The 16309-nt window shown below is 39.2% G+C and overlaps 1 protein-coding gene across 2 annotated transcripts in view; it reads left to right on the forward strand.

The window, feature by feature from the left end:
• The window catches only part of ASH1L (ASH1 like histone lysine methyltransferase), a 57550-nt gene that overhangs the window by 29921 nt on the left and 11320 nt on the right, over positions 1-16309 (forward strand). For both annotated transcript variants that reach the window (XM_009274449.2, XM_009274450.2), the window contains exons 6-21: positions 3596-3690; positions 6391-6464; positions 8030-8075; positions 8308-8416; positions 8781-8987; positions 10010-10156; positions 11134-11242; positions 11427-11588; positions 11800-11894; positions 12150-12310; positions 13321-13473; positions 13940-13994; positions 14097-14229; positions 14711-14959; positions 15419-15505; positions 15763-15853. In XM_009274449.2, coding sequence (XP_009272724.1) covers positions 3596-3690; positions 6391-6464; positions 8030-8075; positions 8308-8416; positions 8781-8987; positions 10010-10156; positions 11134-11242; positions 11427-11588; positions 11800-11894; positions 12150-12310; positions 13321-13473; positions 13940-13994; positions 14097-14229; positions 14711-14959; positions 15419-15505; positions 15763-15853 — 1973 coding nt within the window. The remainder of the gene's footprint in view (positions 1-3595; positions 3691-6390; positions 6465-8029; positions 8076-8307; positions 8417-8780; positions 8988-10009; positions 10157-11133; positions 11243-11426; positions 11589-11799; positions 11895-12149; positions 12311-13320; positions 13474-13939; positions 13995-14096; positions 14230-14710; positions 14960-15418; positions 15506-15762; positions 15854-16309) is intronic.

A 16309-nucleotide genomic window follows, 5' to 3' on the forward strand; every position in this document is an offset into this window, starting at 1 on the left:
GTGCACCCCCAGCCTGCTCGCTGGTGGGGTGGGGTGAGAGGCAGAAAAGGCCTTGACTCTGTGTAAGCACAGCTCACAGTAACCAAAACATCCCTGTATTATCAACACTGTTTTCAGCAGATATCCAAAACGTAGCCCCATACTAGCTACTATGGAGAAAATTAACTCTATTCCAGCCAAAACCAGCACACTGTGGTTCTAGTCTTTGTTCCATTCTTAATTTGCCTGAGACTTTAGACTGATGTTCTGAGACTAAGCGTGACATTCAGCCTTTGCAGAATGGTACAAAATGTTCTCATCTTCAGCAAAAAAAAATGACTTTGCCATCACTCTGTTACTGGGAGCTTGCAGAGAGAGGCCAGGTTGGTCTATTGTTGGTAAGTGGACCGTTTACAAAATGGGTATTTTAAATTTGTTCCCACAGAAACTGAACCAAACAACTTTAGGCAGTGGATTATAGAGAGGGGAGGCATTTCTTATCTACCCAGGCTTATGTATCAGTCTGTCAAGCGATCAGAAATGTACTACTCCAGCTTACTGTTGAAAGTATGCTAACCTGAAACATTAAAAGGTATCGTTTCTCTGTGATTATTGGTGAGGTCTCACCCTATTCTAACTGGCTTGCTTGAAAAGGGGAGGGAGTGATCCTGGCTTTCTGGAGAGATCTTTTGCTTTTCAACTGCAACAATCATTAGATCTGCTTATTGAGGGAAACGTCTTAAAGAGCATGGTATGAACATGAGCAGGTACTTGTCCTTGATAGCAGCGCAGAGTCAACTGATCCTAGGAGGCTGTGAGGACAGTCGGTTTAGTCCTGGGAATTCCTGCGACCTGCACCATCAGTAGTGAGGTGTATCTAGCTAGTAAGTATTCCAGCCTGGTTAAAAAAATGACACGAACAGAATGTGATCCGAGCAGTAGCAAAGGAAACCTGTTGTCAGTCCCACAGCCCCAAGTGAGGTGAGTCGGACAGACCAGGCAATGATACCCAGCGTCAGCCGAGAGTCTGGATTGCCAGACCAGTCTGTGGTGATGAGGCAGGCCAAGGTTAAGTGGGGAAGCCAATCTGCAGGTCAGGATCAGGTCTAGTGATGGTAACCGGGGTCAGATACAGTCCAGGATTGCCAGGCAGATCCAGTGTCAAGCCAGGAATCCGGTGCATGGCTCAGCCACCAGATCCACAGTTCCCGTGGCTGCGGCTGAGCTGGAGATGGGTGCACCCACGAGGCAGTCCAGGCAGGGACTGAATGTCCAGGGCTGAGCGTAAATGGATCTGCAGGGGCCATGGGCAGAGGGTGTGGGTGGAAGCCCCCTGTGAAGCTGGTCGGGGTCATAAAGGCGTGTTGGTGGCACTCGGAGCCCTGACGCTGAGTTTAAGCTTCTGCAAGGCTATCAGCATGCCTCAGCAAAGTGAAAGGGAGAGGCTTCTCGTAAAGATAGTAGCTAAACACAAAACCAGAACCATTATTGCCTGCCCAGAAACCCCAGCCTAAAATAGCTCATTATCTTCCTAGTGGGAATATGTGGGCATGTTAATACAGACCTTTTCTTGATAGTGTAGAGAGGCCTTTTTTAATTAATGAGGCTTTTTTTGCATGGTATTTATGTTTATAAAACTGCGTGTATTGTTTATACTTGATTATTTTAGTATATTCCCTTTTTTCATTAATAATTATGCTTTATTTTGACATCTCAGCCTTTCCCTCTGAAGTCCCTAAAGTATTGATGGCCTTTGTTCAGCTTACTGATTTCTCATAACAATTTTTTACATGCCTCTAACAATACTTCCATCGCTGTGTTTGGAAGGAAAACAGAGTAGGTGCTTTACCCAGCGTTCTTTGTGACTAGGTCTAAGACGGGTGTGTCTGCAGTGCCTGGAGAAATTAATGTTTGTGGTTTTAGATAATTGCCTTCTGCATTTCCTTTCCACACTGGTTTCCTCCTTGCAGTTTATTTGCCATAATTTATTTTTCCGTTGGCTTCCTTTACACTGAATATGTGGGCGTTAAAGGGTGCACATTTGGCTTGAATTAAGTCACCTTTCTATTGAAAGTTTTTCCTTTTTTCTCTGCCTTTGGCTTAAGGATTTGCTTGCCTCTTGGAAATGGAGGTTCACACTTTGCCTTTTCAAAATACCTTTCCTTTTCCGTTTGATAAGAACTTGCTTTCCAGGTCTTGTAAGGAGTTACTTTATGGCCTTTCTTTGCAAGTCTTAGTGATTCAGTGCAGCACAACTTGAAAGGGTAGAAGACATGAGTTGGGGCTTGGGGGTTTTTTTTAATCCTCTCTAGAATATAATTTTTGCCTGGTGGGCAAAGGTGCTGTCTGTTTGCCAAAACAAATGAAATTAATTCCTGCCATCAGTAAACAGAGGGTCATATTATTTAAAAACCATAACCTTTATTGTTTGAGAGAATGTTACTGCTTTTTGATTAGGATAGCTATGTGTCCACCTGTGTACATTAAGTTAAATGCAAGTGTATCATAATAACTAAAGCCTTGCCATATAACTCTATTAAAGGGAGAGTTGTTTAATGGACAGTGTACACAGCATTTAGCTCAACAGAGCCTTCGTTTCAGCAGTATGCCTTAGCTTTTATTTCACTAAAATTTGTTAATTTGTTATACTTGTGAAATAAGTACCAGAAATCCAGAAAGTATTAGAAGAGTATGTGAACCACAAATTACTGCAATCTATCAGTTCTGTTTCTAACCTTCAGTAATTATTTTCAGTTGTTGCTATCTGTAGCTCAAAATTTGTTTTTAACTTGCATTTTCCATTCACTAGTTAAACAATATCACATTTTTTATTGAGTCAGCTTTCAGTTGTATGTCCAGTTATTAAAATAAACCCCTTAAAAAAACTTCAGTAAACTTTAATAGGCTTTAGTATAATTTTAAACTTTGATATATTTAACATTTAGAAGTCTCTTCTGAATGTTACAGGGCTGCAGTACCTAAATATAACCACATCAGTTTTTTCTTTCCATACTTTGTCAGTAGCCAAAAGGAGATGTTTATAAAAGACAGGTTACTGAGCTAGGTGGTTTGACTGCTGCCTGACCCGTACAACCATTCTTATTCCGTATTCCTATTTTTTCTTTCTGTAAAGGGGGTGTCTCATTGCTTTTTTGACTGATTTCTGTTCTTTTCCTGCTTTTCTTGATGAACAGCCTTCTAAAGGAGTAGCATGTGAACATTTGTTCTTAGCAAATTAGGAAAGCAGGCACCGTACATGTATAACATGTCAAATACCTAAGCAAGCAACATCAGATATGATTTGTTGATCTGCTTTTATTTTTGTAATCTTTAGTTATTACTTTCATATCACATACTAGGAATTTAAAGTTGATGGTGTCCCATTAGGTGTTGCCTGAATAGTAGTTATGGAGAAAAATCAAATCACGAGTTTTTAAATGGATGTGATAAGTGTATTTGGCAAGCAACCTGGAAATCAGTTTTTTTGGCCATTTCTATTATTCTCTTGCCTGATATTCTAGACATTCGTGCCTTAATTAAAACAGAAAGTGTGTTTTGTGCAAATGACAGGTGTTCCTCATTCTGATTTCTTTTTTTTTGTCGCTGTCATCCACAGTCCGAAGAGCCGCCTCATACAATTAAAGAAAGAAAAGCTTGAGTACACTCCTGGAGAGCATGAGCATGGATTGTTTCCAGCCCCTATTCACGTTGGTGGGTACTTCATGTGTGTTTTAGTTGTTGGGAGACAAGTGCCGCACTTAGGTGACATGGAAGTAGTCTGTTTGGAAGTCACAATCTCTCTACCTCTCTCCCTTTTTTCTTTTTTTATTTTATCACCTTGCCAGGTTACTCATGTCTTTCAGCATATGAACTTTGCCAAAGGTCATATTCATCTGTCTGTGTTCTTCAGTGCAAAAGTTTTCTCGAGAGGCTTTTTTTTTTTCCCTACGTGAACTTTGTTCCCATTTTTTGTTTACCATAAGAAAATGCCAGTCTAGTTTAAAACCTGCTTTAACTGCCATAATACTTTTGCTTAAATGCAGTACAGTAGTCTCCTTTTCAAACTAATATTACAGTAGAATAGCCAGAGACAATTATAACCATTTGTTAAATCTCAAAAACTAAGCATGCAATAATAAATTCCCCCATGTCCCCATGCATTTAATGATGTCTGTCTTTAAGCGTGGATAAAAGTGAGGGAGAATGAAAAACTTAGCTATTATGTAGTTTTTATTTCATCCCTGTTTTGAAGTCTTGGGTAGAACAGAAATGAGGTTTAGGGCTTCTCTTTGCCTTCTGCAGAAAGAAGCCATAACCTAAGGTTAGCACGAGCATTTAGAACTCACGGAGTTCCGGGATGCTGTTCAGAAGTCCAGACCACTGGACTGGACTGCTTGGAGGGGATGGCCATGAACTCCCAGGCTAACGTTTTTGCAGCTCATGTCATTTGCCAGGACAAACCAAGATTGATTTATTTTTCAGATAATTGTTTCAGCTTTTAAAATGCTGTGATTTCTTACTTCAAGTACTGTCATGCAAAGAGAGTTCGGGAAATTCCACATTGTTCTGTAGGAATATTTGTCCCATCAAATACAAACGTTTAATTGGTTTGTCTTCTTTAACTGAACTTTTTTGCTCCATACACAACTTTGACTTTCACAGAGAGTTGATAGCAGGCGAAGACTTTGACAGATCTGTGTGAATCAGTAACTGCAAAACGGGTTTCAGAACTGAAGGTGTTAATTTAAATTCTCAAAAACGTGACCTTTCTCTATTCCTTTTTGAATTGGGTCATATAACTCTGTTGCATGACCGAACCATCTGTCGGGATGCTCAGGTTCAGTTTGCAGTGCCACGATCCTGTCCTCTTTTTCTCTTCATCAGGCCCCGACCCCACGTTTGTTCGTGCTAGCAGGCACAAACAAGCTCCTGCACTGAAGATAAAGCTGCTTCGATTACCCTCTATCGGGTAGCTGGAGAGTGGCTTAACTGCAGGGCAGAGTTACAGGGTTTAGGACTCTACCAGATGACTGCACTAGTGCCCACTTGACGAGGGCTGGAGGGACCTTCCATGCACTCCAGGCACGGTGCCAGGGCACCTGAAAGAGCCTTTTGTTTCGCCCGCTGAGGTCATAGAAGTGAAAGCAAATTCCCAGCAGATTTAGCTCTTTCCTGGAACCTGCTATGGATGAATAAAGCATTGAAAATGAAAAGTAATTTAGGAGTAAATTGTAAGGAAAACATTACAATTTTTATTTTCCAGTTGTGAGGGTATGCATGTGAATTTACATGAAACCACAGACTATTGCTGGAGGAACGTAAAGGCACTTGTTAACATTTAGAAAAGCTGGGAAAATCAAACATGGGACTGACACCTCATCCTTAGTCACTCTTCTCACTGCAATTTTGTGACACAGTATTCCAACAAAATGATAAGAGAACTTTTTAATCTTGGCTAGAACTAACTTAGTGTCAGACCTCAGGTCTTATGTTAACAAAGTATGTAATGGGTCAGTTTCCTTCTTTTGGGAAGAGGTTAGGGGTGACAGTAAATTTTAAAATAGAGATGAAATCTACAATGAAAGTAGTAACTCCTGTCTAAAATGAGTTTCACTTATTGCTGAAAATATAGATCATCTTGAAGTCTTTCCAAAACATCTAGGAATGTGTTTGCTAAGTCTGAATTAGTTCTTAAGTCTGTTTTGGTAAAGGTCGTAGAAGGGCTTGGATACTATTTTCAAAACTAACTTGGTTTCTTTGAGTACAAAATTGTGACTTACCATCTTGCATGAATTGTGCATGCAGATTTTTTTTTTAGTGCATAATTTGTTCTCTGTGCTACGTCTTTGTATTCCTGTGTACACAGAAGAGCTCAGGAGAAAGTGTCAACTTTGAGACTTCTACACAGAAGTTACTAGTGTTTACTGTAAGGCACAGAGTTGTATTCAGTTTCGTCAGTTATTTGCTGTTGTCCCTTTGGTAGCTCACGTTCAGTGACCCCTCCCAGGTGAACACCTGCAGGGTTCCTGGCACTGCTTTTAAGAGTTTAACTGTGACTGTTGGAGTTCAATGGCATCCGTAACGTTCAGTCATCCAAGCAGAAGGCAGCTCCCCTCTGCCGCCTACCCCACCAGGCATCTTGTATCTAAGACAGCAGCTTTCCTCGCTGTCGATAAAGGTTTAAACCTGACTACAACAGAGTAGAATGCAAAAGAGAGCGTCGTGGAGGGCTCTTCCCTCTGCTTGCCACTAACAGACAATGTTCTGGGAGAATTCTGCTCTTCTGCCTTTTTGACTTTCAGATGTCGAGAGGCCCTGTCAGAATTTGGCGATGTGCCTAGGAGCAGCCCTTTTTCCTCTTGGGGATATGTGAATATGAGTGTGTGCAACTTACAAACCTTTTTGTTTCAGGAAAGTATCTCAGACAAAAGAGAATTGACTTCCAGCTGCCTTACGACATCCTCTGGCAGTGGAAACACAATCAGGTACAAGATAAAAAGTTACTGGTTGCCAAGATTATGATCAGAAGTCTTAGAAAGAAAATAGCAGGGTTCTTACATGAAAGCTGTGTTTATATATCCTGTATATTGATGAATATTCTTGTTGCTGCCACTGTATGAGGAAAAAAAGGATTTGCATATGTATTTAATGTGAATAATTTCCATTATTCCATCTCTTGCAAAATAGCAATCCTATGGGTTTCTGCTGAAAAAAAAGTCATTAATTTTGCTGCAGACTTTTATTTTGGTAGTGTGCCTGCTTTCTGCGATGATCTTGTTTTAGACACGCCTCAGGAGAATTCAGATGTACTGCCAACAGCACTGAGAAATTTCAGGCCTTATTTTTCTTGGATCAATCCCAGCAGAGTGGAATTTATTTTTCACTTGCAAGCTGACATTTTCATACTGAGGAAAGAAGAGAAACTGTTTAACAGTCACATTCTTTTTAAAGAGCTTTAAATATGTGCAAACCTAAAAATAGGAATATTTTTTTCCCTGAGAAGTTTCCACCGAGTGATTTAACACAGGATTTAAGGCTGGAGGGTAAATCTGTCCCCAGCTCTACTGCAAGAAAGCGCTCCCAGACGTGTAACTTAAGCATGTAAATGAGCAAGACAAATTCCCGGGTGGTTGTGGCTCCAACTACTCTTTGTAATACCACCAAAATCTAATCTTAAAGTAATGATTGTTGTTGACATTTCAGCTGAGGACAGTTTCTTGCCATGTATTGAAGATTACTTACATCTGCCTATCTTATCTATTCAATATTACATAAATAATAAATGTGTGATCTATTTCCTCAACATTTTCTGTAGCTACCTAGAATATTGAAAACCCTTACAGAGCAGTTTTATTTGTACAATGGTTTTATAGTTTGTACAGTGCCTATCTGCCATATATGTTACTGAGGGAAGGCTATTAATGCAGTAAATGTATGTGAAATATGTAATAATTTGAAATTATTCCTTAAAGCTTGTTTGAAAGGACGGAACATATATGAAGTTATGAAATGTGATCTGAGCTTCCCTTTTCCCTCCAGTCATCTCCATCTGCAGAGGAAGTTTCTCTAATTAGAAGATGAATCTGCATTTCTCTTGGCTCCTACCTGTAGTCACAGTTTTGCTAAACACCTTAATTTTTCTTTTTCACTTTTTTAAGTGTCAGCACATGGTAATTCCACCAAAGAGGGTTTGTCCAAAGTAGATTTAAATAATTATTCTTCTTTTCAGTATTGAAAAGAACAGCATTGTTCAGAATAGTCTGTCCTCATGATATCTGTTATCCATATTGCTCTGTTCAGATAGTATGGGAAGAATAAACTATGTTAGAAGAACTGCTCAGCTAACTCATTAAGCCTAAGTTCTACTTTGTCAGGTACTTTTCTTGACCTATTTGCTAATGTAGTCTGAGCCTAAAGAAGAGAACGCAGACATATTTTCTAGTAATGATTACAAAACTGTTACGTATGTACAGAACATAATTTCCCTGATTCTTTTGAATAGCAGATGCACTTATGCAATGTATTTAAATTTTCTTTCTCTTCCTTTTAGTTGTATAAAAAGCCAGATGTCCCACTTTATAAAAAAATCCGTTCTAGTAAGTAAAATCTTATTTTACTAAAATGTTAACTGTGGAATTTTCACATGACACCCCTCCTTTCTGTCATGCTCTTGGTCCTACCAAAGACACTTCCGCTTTCTTTTTCTGCTTTGTGTAGTTGGAATGAAAATACTGTACATAAATAGTTCTATTCTTTCACCTGGAAAGAATTCTTTTCCCTGTTTGGGTTTGGGTTTTTTGGTTGTTTGTTTTTTTTTTTCCTCTCCAGATGTCTATGTGGATGTCAAGCCTCTTTCTGGCTATGAGGCTACTACCTGCAATTGTAAGAAACCAGATGATGACAACGGAAAGGGCTGTGTGGAGGACTGTCTTAACAGGTTAGAAATAGGTTGACTGACTATAAGAGAATTTCAATAAATGTAATATTTCACATCAACTAATAATATTTTAAGAAAAGAGTTGTGCTGGATGCAACCCCAGTACTAAAAGTATTGTTACAGAGCATACAGCACGTATGCTCCCCCACCTCTTTCTTCAGAGGAAGATCCCATTAAAAGCTCCATTTTACTCTTTGAATAGCAGTGAGAGCCAGTCTGAATCTTTGTGTGAATTATACCTTGAAAACAAGAAGCATTTTAGTTCTTTAATAATTTTTGTTTAACAGGAAATTTTTTCCCCTTGTATGATAGATCTAAAAGTATGCTATTCATCTTCCTTTAACTTCTTTGTTTTTTATTTTAGGATGATCTTTGCCGAGTGTTCACCAAACACCTGCCCTTGTGGTGAACAGTGTTGTAATCAGCGGATACAGAGGCATGAATGGGTGCAGTGCCTGGAAAGGTTCCGGGCTGAGGAGAAAGGATGGGGTATTCGTACCAAAGAACCCCTGAAAGCAGGACAGTTTATCATTGAATATCTGGGAGAAGTTGTTAGTGAGCAAGAATTCAGGTAGAAATATTTATTTGCTGCTTTAGCATGGAAGGCTCAATAAATTACTTTAGCATCTATTATCATTGCTAGGAAATCCTTAGACAGAAACGAAAGAGAGAGTAAGGGGAAAAAAGGAATGCTTTTCTGGTCACAGGCCACCAGAAGGAAGGCTTAGAATTCAGCTTTTTTGATCAACCAAGTTTTTCTCAGTCAAACAGAGAGGAATGATTAGTGTTTGGAATGCATCATCTGCCACATCTGCTCTGTAAATGCCAAATGCCACGGGTGAATGTGAATTTGATATAATTATGAGTACTGTGCAGGATTTGAACTGTGCAAGATAGAATTGAGGGGCAGAATGGGGCAGGAAGGGAAATGAGCTTTTGCAGATAGGTATGAAGAAAAAAGAACAAGTGGGAGCATTAATAACCAGTGAAAGAAAGAAATCGTAGTCTTGGTAACTACATAGCATCATAGGATAATTGAGATTGGAGGGATGTACTTGCTACTCTTAGAGCTCCATCAGAAGACAAATGCAATCTTCTCATACAGAGATAACTGCTAACACAACTGACTCTTGTTACTGTTGCTCTCTTGCTAAAAAGAGGTAGCTGTAATCCATGGATCTAATTCCAGAAATTGTGTCCAGTCCCAGATAATGAAAGGGAGAGGCTGATTGTTGTACACATGCATACATATACACACCAAAGAATGTACACTTGCATTTTCTCTTCCATACACAGGTTATCAACATGAAATGTGTACAAATAATCTGCAGAACCCAAAAGGGAGCATTCCAGAAGAGCAAATTTCTAAATTCTAATCCAAGCTCTGTCAATGGCCTTGACTTATAAAAATAGGTATAATAATGGTTTTCCTCCATCTCTAGGTGTATGGTTCTATAAAATATACAAGATTATAATTGCTTTTTCTTCAAAACCCTCTCTCAGAATTCTTGAATGCACTATTACTATGTTACTCCCTGCTTGCTTTGCAGCAACAAGCAGAATCACAAATAACTTTCCTGTGTTGCTTCCTAGGAACCGGATGATTGAACAGTACCATAATCACAGTGATCATTACTGCCTGAATTTAGACAGTGGAATGGTGATAGATAGTTATCGTATGGGCAATGAGGCTCGTTTTATCAACCACAGCTGTAATCCTAACTGTGAGATGCAGAAATGGTAAGAAAAATATATTCTGTTTACTGGAAGACTGGTATACCAGTGACTAAGATATAGATAACCAGATCATCTGAGGGAATCTGATCTAAAAATAGGGAGGGGAATCAAGCTGAACAGTGTAAATAATATTTACTATCATGTTTGCATTGTATAAGACAAGTAATGTAATGTTTTCAAGTGTTGGACATTTTGGAGACAGGATCTAAGTTTTCTGGCAAGGCAAATCCAACAGTGTTGTTTGTCACACTGTTAACGTGCTACAAATTTTGAAGCCTAGGTAATGCCGTAAAATAATCTATGTTTATATATTCTTTCCTTCTGGCAATTCAAATATTTTTTTTAAAGCAGGCAAACAGGGAAGTAGTCTGATTTCAGCACACCCTGTGTCATACCAGTACTATGTTATCAGAAGAAGTCCAGTGCCAGACTAGTAGGAAGTACTTCTGAGAAATTTATAATTAATAACTTACAGTGAAATAGCAGATGGTCGTAATAGGAATCAGCTGTGGTGGCAGTACAGCAGAGTAGCTTCTGATTGTCAGATAATTCTAGTGGATTTAAGCAATAGTAATCAGGTTTTAAATTTTAAAATCCAACACAAAAAATAAGTAACAGAATTGGAGAGACAAATAATTTTAGTGCATTTTGTGAAATGAGGTATGATGTTCAACGTAAGCTTTTGATTTAGGGTGAGGGCATGAATCTTGGCGGCTGATAAGTAGATGCCGTGATAGCCAATATAGTTTGTAGCTTCTCTGTTTGAAGCACAACTTCCTACTCTTTGTAAATACGGTATTCACATTTTTGGCTTTCAGAGTTTATTGTAAGAGATAAACAAGAGAACAGTACACATGAAGAGCAAGCATAATCCAGGGCACAGCAGAAGTGTTGCTTCCTGTCTCTAACACTTCCACTATGTGGACAAAGACAATTTTCTTTTTAATTATTGGGAATATTTTATTGTATTTTCCCTGCAGGTCTGTTAATGGTGTTTACCGGATTGGATTGTATGCACTTAAAGACATGCCTGCTGGTACTGAATTGACTTACGACTACAATTTTCATTCATTTAATGTTGAAAAAAATGTAAGGATCACAGTGAAAGACCTTGAAAAAACTCACCAAGGACAAACAGTTCTGTAAAGTTGAAGGTCGATTAACAAAACCTGTTGTGTTGTATTTGACAGAACAGGTTCTTTATAATATTGAGAGATAATCTAAATGTTTTGGGGTTTATTTAAAATAATTTTTTTTTCCTCCCCCCCCAAAGCAACTCTGCAAATGTGGTTTTGACAAATGCAGAGGAATAATTGGGGGTAAAAGTCAGCGAATGAATGGACTTTCAAGCAAAAGCAATCAGCCTGTGAGCACCCACAGAAGGCCTGGACGGTCGAAAGAGAAAAGGAAATCAAAGCACAAACTAAAGAAGAGAGTAAGTAGTAAAGACAGCTTTTTTCCATGGATAAAGGTTAATAGGAAATCAGTTTGTGCCATCAGACCAAAAAACTATGTATTTGTATATTTTAAACTTCAGAGAAGTACTACAGAGAAATATTACAGGTTCTGTCTCAGGAACTACTTTTACTGCTTTGCTAAGTTCTTGGCACAGTTTTTCCTGTCTATCAGAATGATCTGTTTTCCAGAGGGGCCACATTCCAGAGGAACCCAGTGAAAGTGTGAACGCGCCGACAAGGCTGACACCACAGCTTCAGATGAAGCCCATGTCTAACAGAGAAAGGTAAGGAATGATTTCAGTGGGTTTTTCCTCAGAAATGGAGTGTTGTGCAAATGTTGAAGTTATTTTTTTCTATAAGATTAGGGCATCATGAAATGTCTGAGTAAGCAGTTCTTAGTTCTCCTTTAACCAGCTAGGGTGGAATTCCTCTCCACTGACATCAGAAGTGTACCTCTGAATATCTGTCTTTTTCCCCACATTAAAGGATTCATTTTACAGTAAGAAGGTGCTTCTTGAATGCTTTTCTAATTTCTGTAGGAATTTTGTGCTAAAACACCATGTATTTTTGGTACGAAACTGGGAAAAGATTCGACAAAAACAAGAGGAAGTGAAGCACGTCAGTGACAATATCCATACCACATCGCTATACAGTAACCGCTGGAATGGAATCTGTCGGGATGACGGCAACATTAAATCTGGTGAGGCTGACACAGGTTCCTCAGGTTGCTACTTTGAGAACCTATATGACATGCCCGTGAAGAGTTTAAGTAAGCTCTGTGTATAAATCAGATGTAGAGTGACTACAAGATCCATATAGCTTTTGCAGTGCATACAGGGAATGCTATACAGATAACAATACCTATATATGTGTTTGTGTATGTATGCCCTTATCTTTACACAGCGGGGTAAGACAGAAGCTCTTCCACTGTTTCAGTGTATTTTTTGCATTGTGGGATTCTGCAATTTCCTCTGAAACACTTAATGCTATTTTCTTAAGAATGAGAAGTTTGTACTGTATAAACCATTTGTCTGGTTGCTGGATCCGTTTGTGTTCCTCCAGCAGCCCTGATGTCTCTCAAGTCCTGGTAGAAGTTGTCATGTCTCGCGTTTCATCAAGAGTGGTTTATCAGAGGAGGAGGAGGAGGATATTTAACATTCTCCATGATTGGACCCTTACAGAGAAGGGCTGTTTTCTGCTTTCTGTATCCCTAGACCAGAAACAGTTGTGCTGACTTTGAAAATTGTCATTTATCCTCATAATTCGATGGATTTCAGACCTTTAGAGAACAAAGCTTTTTGGCATGCAGTCAGTTATGGGAAGGGGACAAAATACGACTATCAGAAAAAATGTATTAATCCTGCTCCAAAAATAGCACTCTATTCGTAGGACCATAATCTTCACAGTCATGCAGGATTTGCTCCCCACTGTCAGGTACATGAGAAGTTGGAAAGTGAGTATTTTGGGTGAATTCAATGACATGCTGTATTTGCTCCAGCAACATAAAATACTTTGATAACCAGCTTAACCATTTAGATGAGCTACAAGCAGTGAGATCCAACTTGGGAATATGAAACTGAAGCCTTTTATAGTAGCTTAGAAAACATGTTAATTTTAATAATTGGTGGTGGAGTTGCTGGATTGGAAAAGATGCTGTAATTTGATCTTTAATTTTTTGTTTAGAGATAATTCTTTTTTGCCCTCTTTCAGACGTCTTCATGACCCAGTTTTCAGCCCTTCAGACTTCCCGCTCTGTGAGAACACGACGCTTGGCTGCAGCTGAAGAGAATATTGAAGTGGCTCGTGCTGCCCGCCTAGCACAAATCTTCAAGGAAATATGTGATAGCATCATATCCTACAAAGGTGAAGGTGACACTCCTAAAAAAATCTCCATGGAGACTTTTTTAGCCTCTGGAACAATGGACTCTCTGAATAGAAAAAACTAGAAGAAAATGAGTTTATTTCAGGACATTAAATAACCTTCCGGGTTTTTTTTCCCCCCTTTCTTCTGCTACCAGTAATCACTTTGCTTTATCCTCCACCCCTTCCTCTGCCACCAGAATCTGCAGATGTTGCTATCCTTTTAAATTGATTTTTCAGTAGTTCAGCAAAATGGTACAATTGACAGAATTGCAAGGAAACTATCCTCCATTTTGATACATGTAGTCTGATTACAGCAACCAACTTCTAGAAATGCAAAAGCATTTCAATTCCCTGTGCCTCAGATAGTAAAAGAGTCTTTTTTTAACCTAAATTGAATGTTGTTAGTTACTTGTCTTTTTAAGTTTTACTCAAGTAAATGTTGCTAAACTGTGTGTTCCTGTTACAGATTCCTCCAGGCAGGCTCTTGCAGCTCCCCTCCTGAACCTACCCCCAAAGAAAAAGTAAGTACTTGCTTCTCAGGGCAACCCATAGTTTTCTATAATGGATTTGCACAGCTTTGAAATGCTAGTGAAAATGACGTTGTGCATACATTCCCATTTTAGAAATGCAGACTATTATGAAAAGATCTCTGACCCATTGGACCTTGCCACAATTGAGAAACAGATCTTGACTGGCTATTATAAAACTGTGGAAGCTTTTGATGGGGACATGCTGAAGGTCTTCCGGAATGCAGAGGTGAGGCTCTCTCTGGCCTTAAAGCTGTTGCATAGGCAGCGGGGATATACCCTAGTTTGATGCTCTTGCTGACTTATAGTAATAAAAGAAGAAAAATATTTTAGAGAAAGAGAACTTGTGATGATCCATTTCTGATGAACAGAGCTTGATAGCAATTCATGTGCTTCAGCTTACTCTTACTGCTTTTTGGTTGCCTTAGGTCAGACAAATAGAAGGTCAAGAACATGCATGAACAGCTAACCTAAAGAAATTTCAGTACCTTTTGAAAGAGATACCTTGTTCTTCAGTGTCATATGTAAGATACATGGACCTGCTGTTCAAAATAAGGAAGTAGATGGACAGGTGTATACCACATTGGTGGATGCAGCTTTAGTGAAAACACCTGTAAGGGTGCATGCAGACAGGAGGAATGCACCAAAAGCATGGAACCTGGGGAAAAATTTTTTTTTTTTTTTTGTTTCTGTGTTTGGTTTTTATTCAGAAATATTATGGCAGAAAATCTCCAACTGGGCGTGATGTGTGCCGGCTACGGAAAGCATATTATAATGCTCGCCATGAGGCATCTGCCCAAATTGATGAAATTGTGGGAGAAACAGCAAGTGAAGCTGACAGCAGCGAGACATCGGTCTGTGAAAAAGAAAACGGACATGAGAAGGACGAGGATGTGATCCGTTGCATTTGTGGCCTTTACAAAGATGAAGGACTCATGATCCAGTGTGAAAAGTGCATGGTGAGGCGGGGGGAACACAAAATGGAGCCTGGTGCTCTTTTTCCGTTCGTCATAACCAGTGGAACTTTTACCAGCAGTTTCCATGTATCTAGTAGCATTAATTACGTCTTCAGACCTTCATTTCCTCTCCAAAAGAATTGAGAGATTCTGTTTTCACAGAGGAAATGCAAATTGTATTTCTATATAGAGGAGCTAGCACTTTTCTGAAACTGCCAGCAACTCCTGTCTTTAGGCGAGCAGAATTAATTTCAACAATTTTGGGCTTTTACACACACAGTTTCATGGGGATCTTGTCTGTCTTCTGACATAGTGTCAGAAGTGTTCAAGGCATTCAAAGAAAATCTTGAATTTCCTTTGGGAAGCTTGTTTTCTTGCTTTCCTTAGTATTTTTGAGAAAATGCAATTTGTAAATAAGATCTATCACAGGAATTTCTAATTGGGTTGTATCTGTTTTTCTAGGTCTGGCAGCACTGTGACTGTATGGGTGTGAATTCTGATGTTGAACACTACTTGTGTGAGCAGTGTGAACCTCGATCAGTGAACAGGGTAAAAAAAAGTCTCCTCTTCATTACTACAGTTATAAACTAAAGCAGCTCTTGCATTTATATTTATTGAGATTGGCAAGACCACTGTGGGATTCTCACTTTATAGTATAGCTTCCTTGGTTTAGGTTTAATCACGTTAAGTGTCAATTCTTCTTCTCTATCCACTTCTGCATATTTCCAAAAGGATATCAGCCCCATTTTTGCACTGATTATGGTGGGCATCTCAGAATTTCCTTCCTTTTTTCTTTTTTCGTCCAGGAGGTTCCCATGATTCCTCGTCCCCATTATGCCCAGCCTGGCTGTGTTTATTATATATGCTTATTACGGGATGGTCTGCTGCTGCGCCAAGGTATGTGCTAACTGGTGGCTGCTGTGATTTCCATCAGATAAGAGTGTGCAGAGATTTCTGGCATCACCCTGTTTGAAATGCTTTTATCTTTTTACAAGTAGAAAGCTGTGCTCTTTGCTATTATGGGAGTGACACATAGTAAGAGTTCTCACAGGCTGGTTGATCAAGAAACATTAATTACCTTTAGCACAGATAGGGCTCCTCCTGGCCAGAGAAGGAAGATGCTGAGCCAACGTCTGGTAGTTAACATTTAGAAGTAAAGGCAAAGAAGGCTATTAGGCCTTCAGTACTTTAGTGTAGAATGGCCATTAAAACATCCCACTTATTGCTTGTTTGTTTCCTAAAGTGTATCTGGACATTGCTTCAAAGCCCTGAGTCTTCAGAGGCAGCTACACAGCCACATAATTCAGTTCACTGATTTTTTTTTTTTTTTTTTTTTTTTCTCCCGCGAGGAGA

Source organism: Aptenodytes forsteri, unplaced genomic scaffold, assembly GCF_000699145.1.
Source record: "Aptenodytes forsteri isolate BGI_AS27 unplaced genomic scaffold, ASM69914v1 Scaffold624, whole genome shotgun sequence".
Lineage (NCBI taxonomy): Eukaryota > Metazoa > Chordata > Aves > Sphenisciformes > Spheniscidae > Aptenodytes > Aptenodytes forsteri.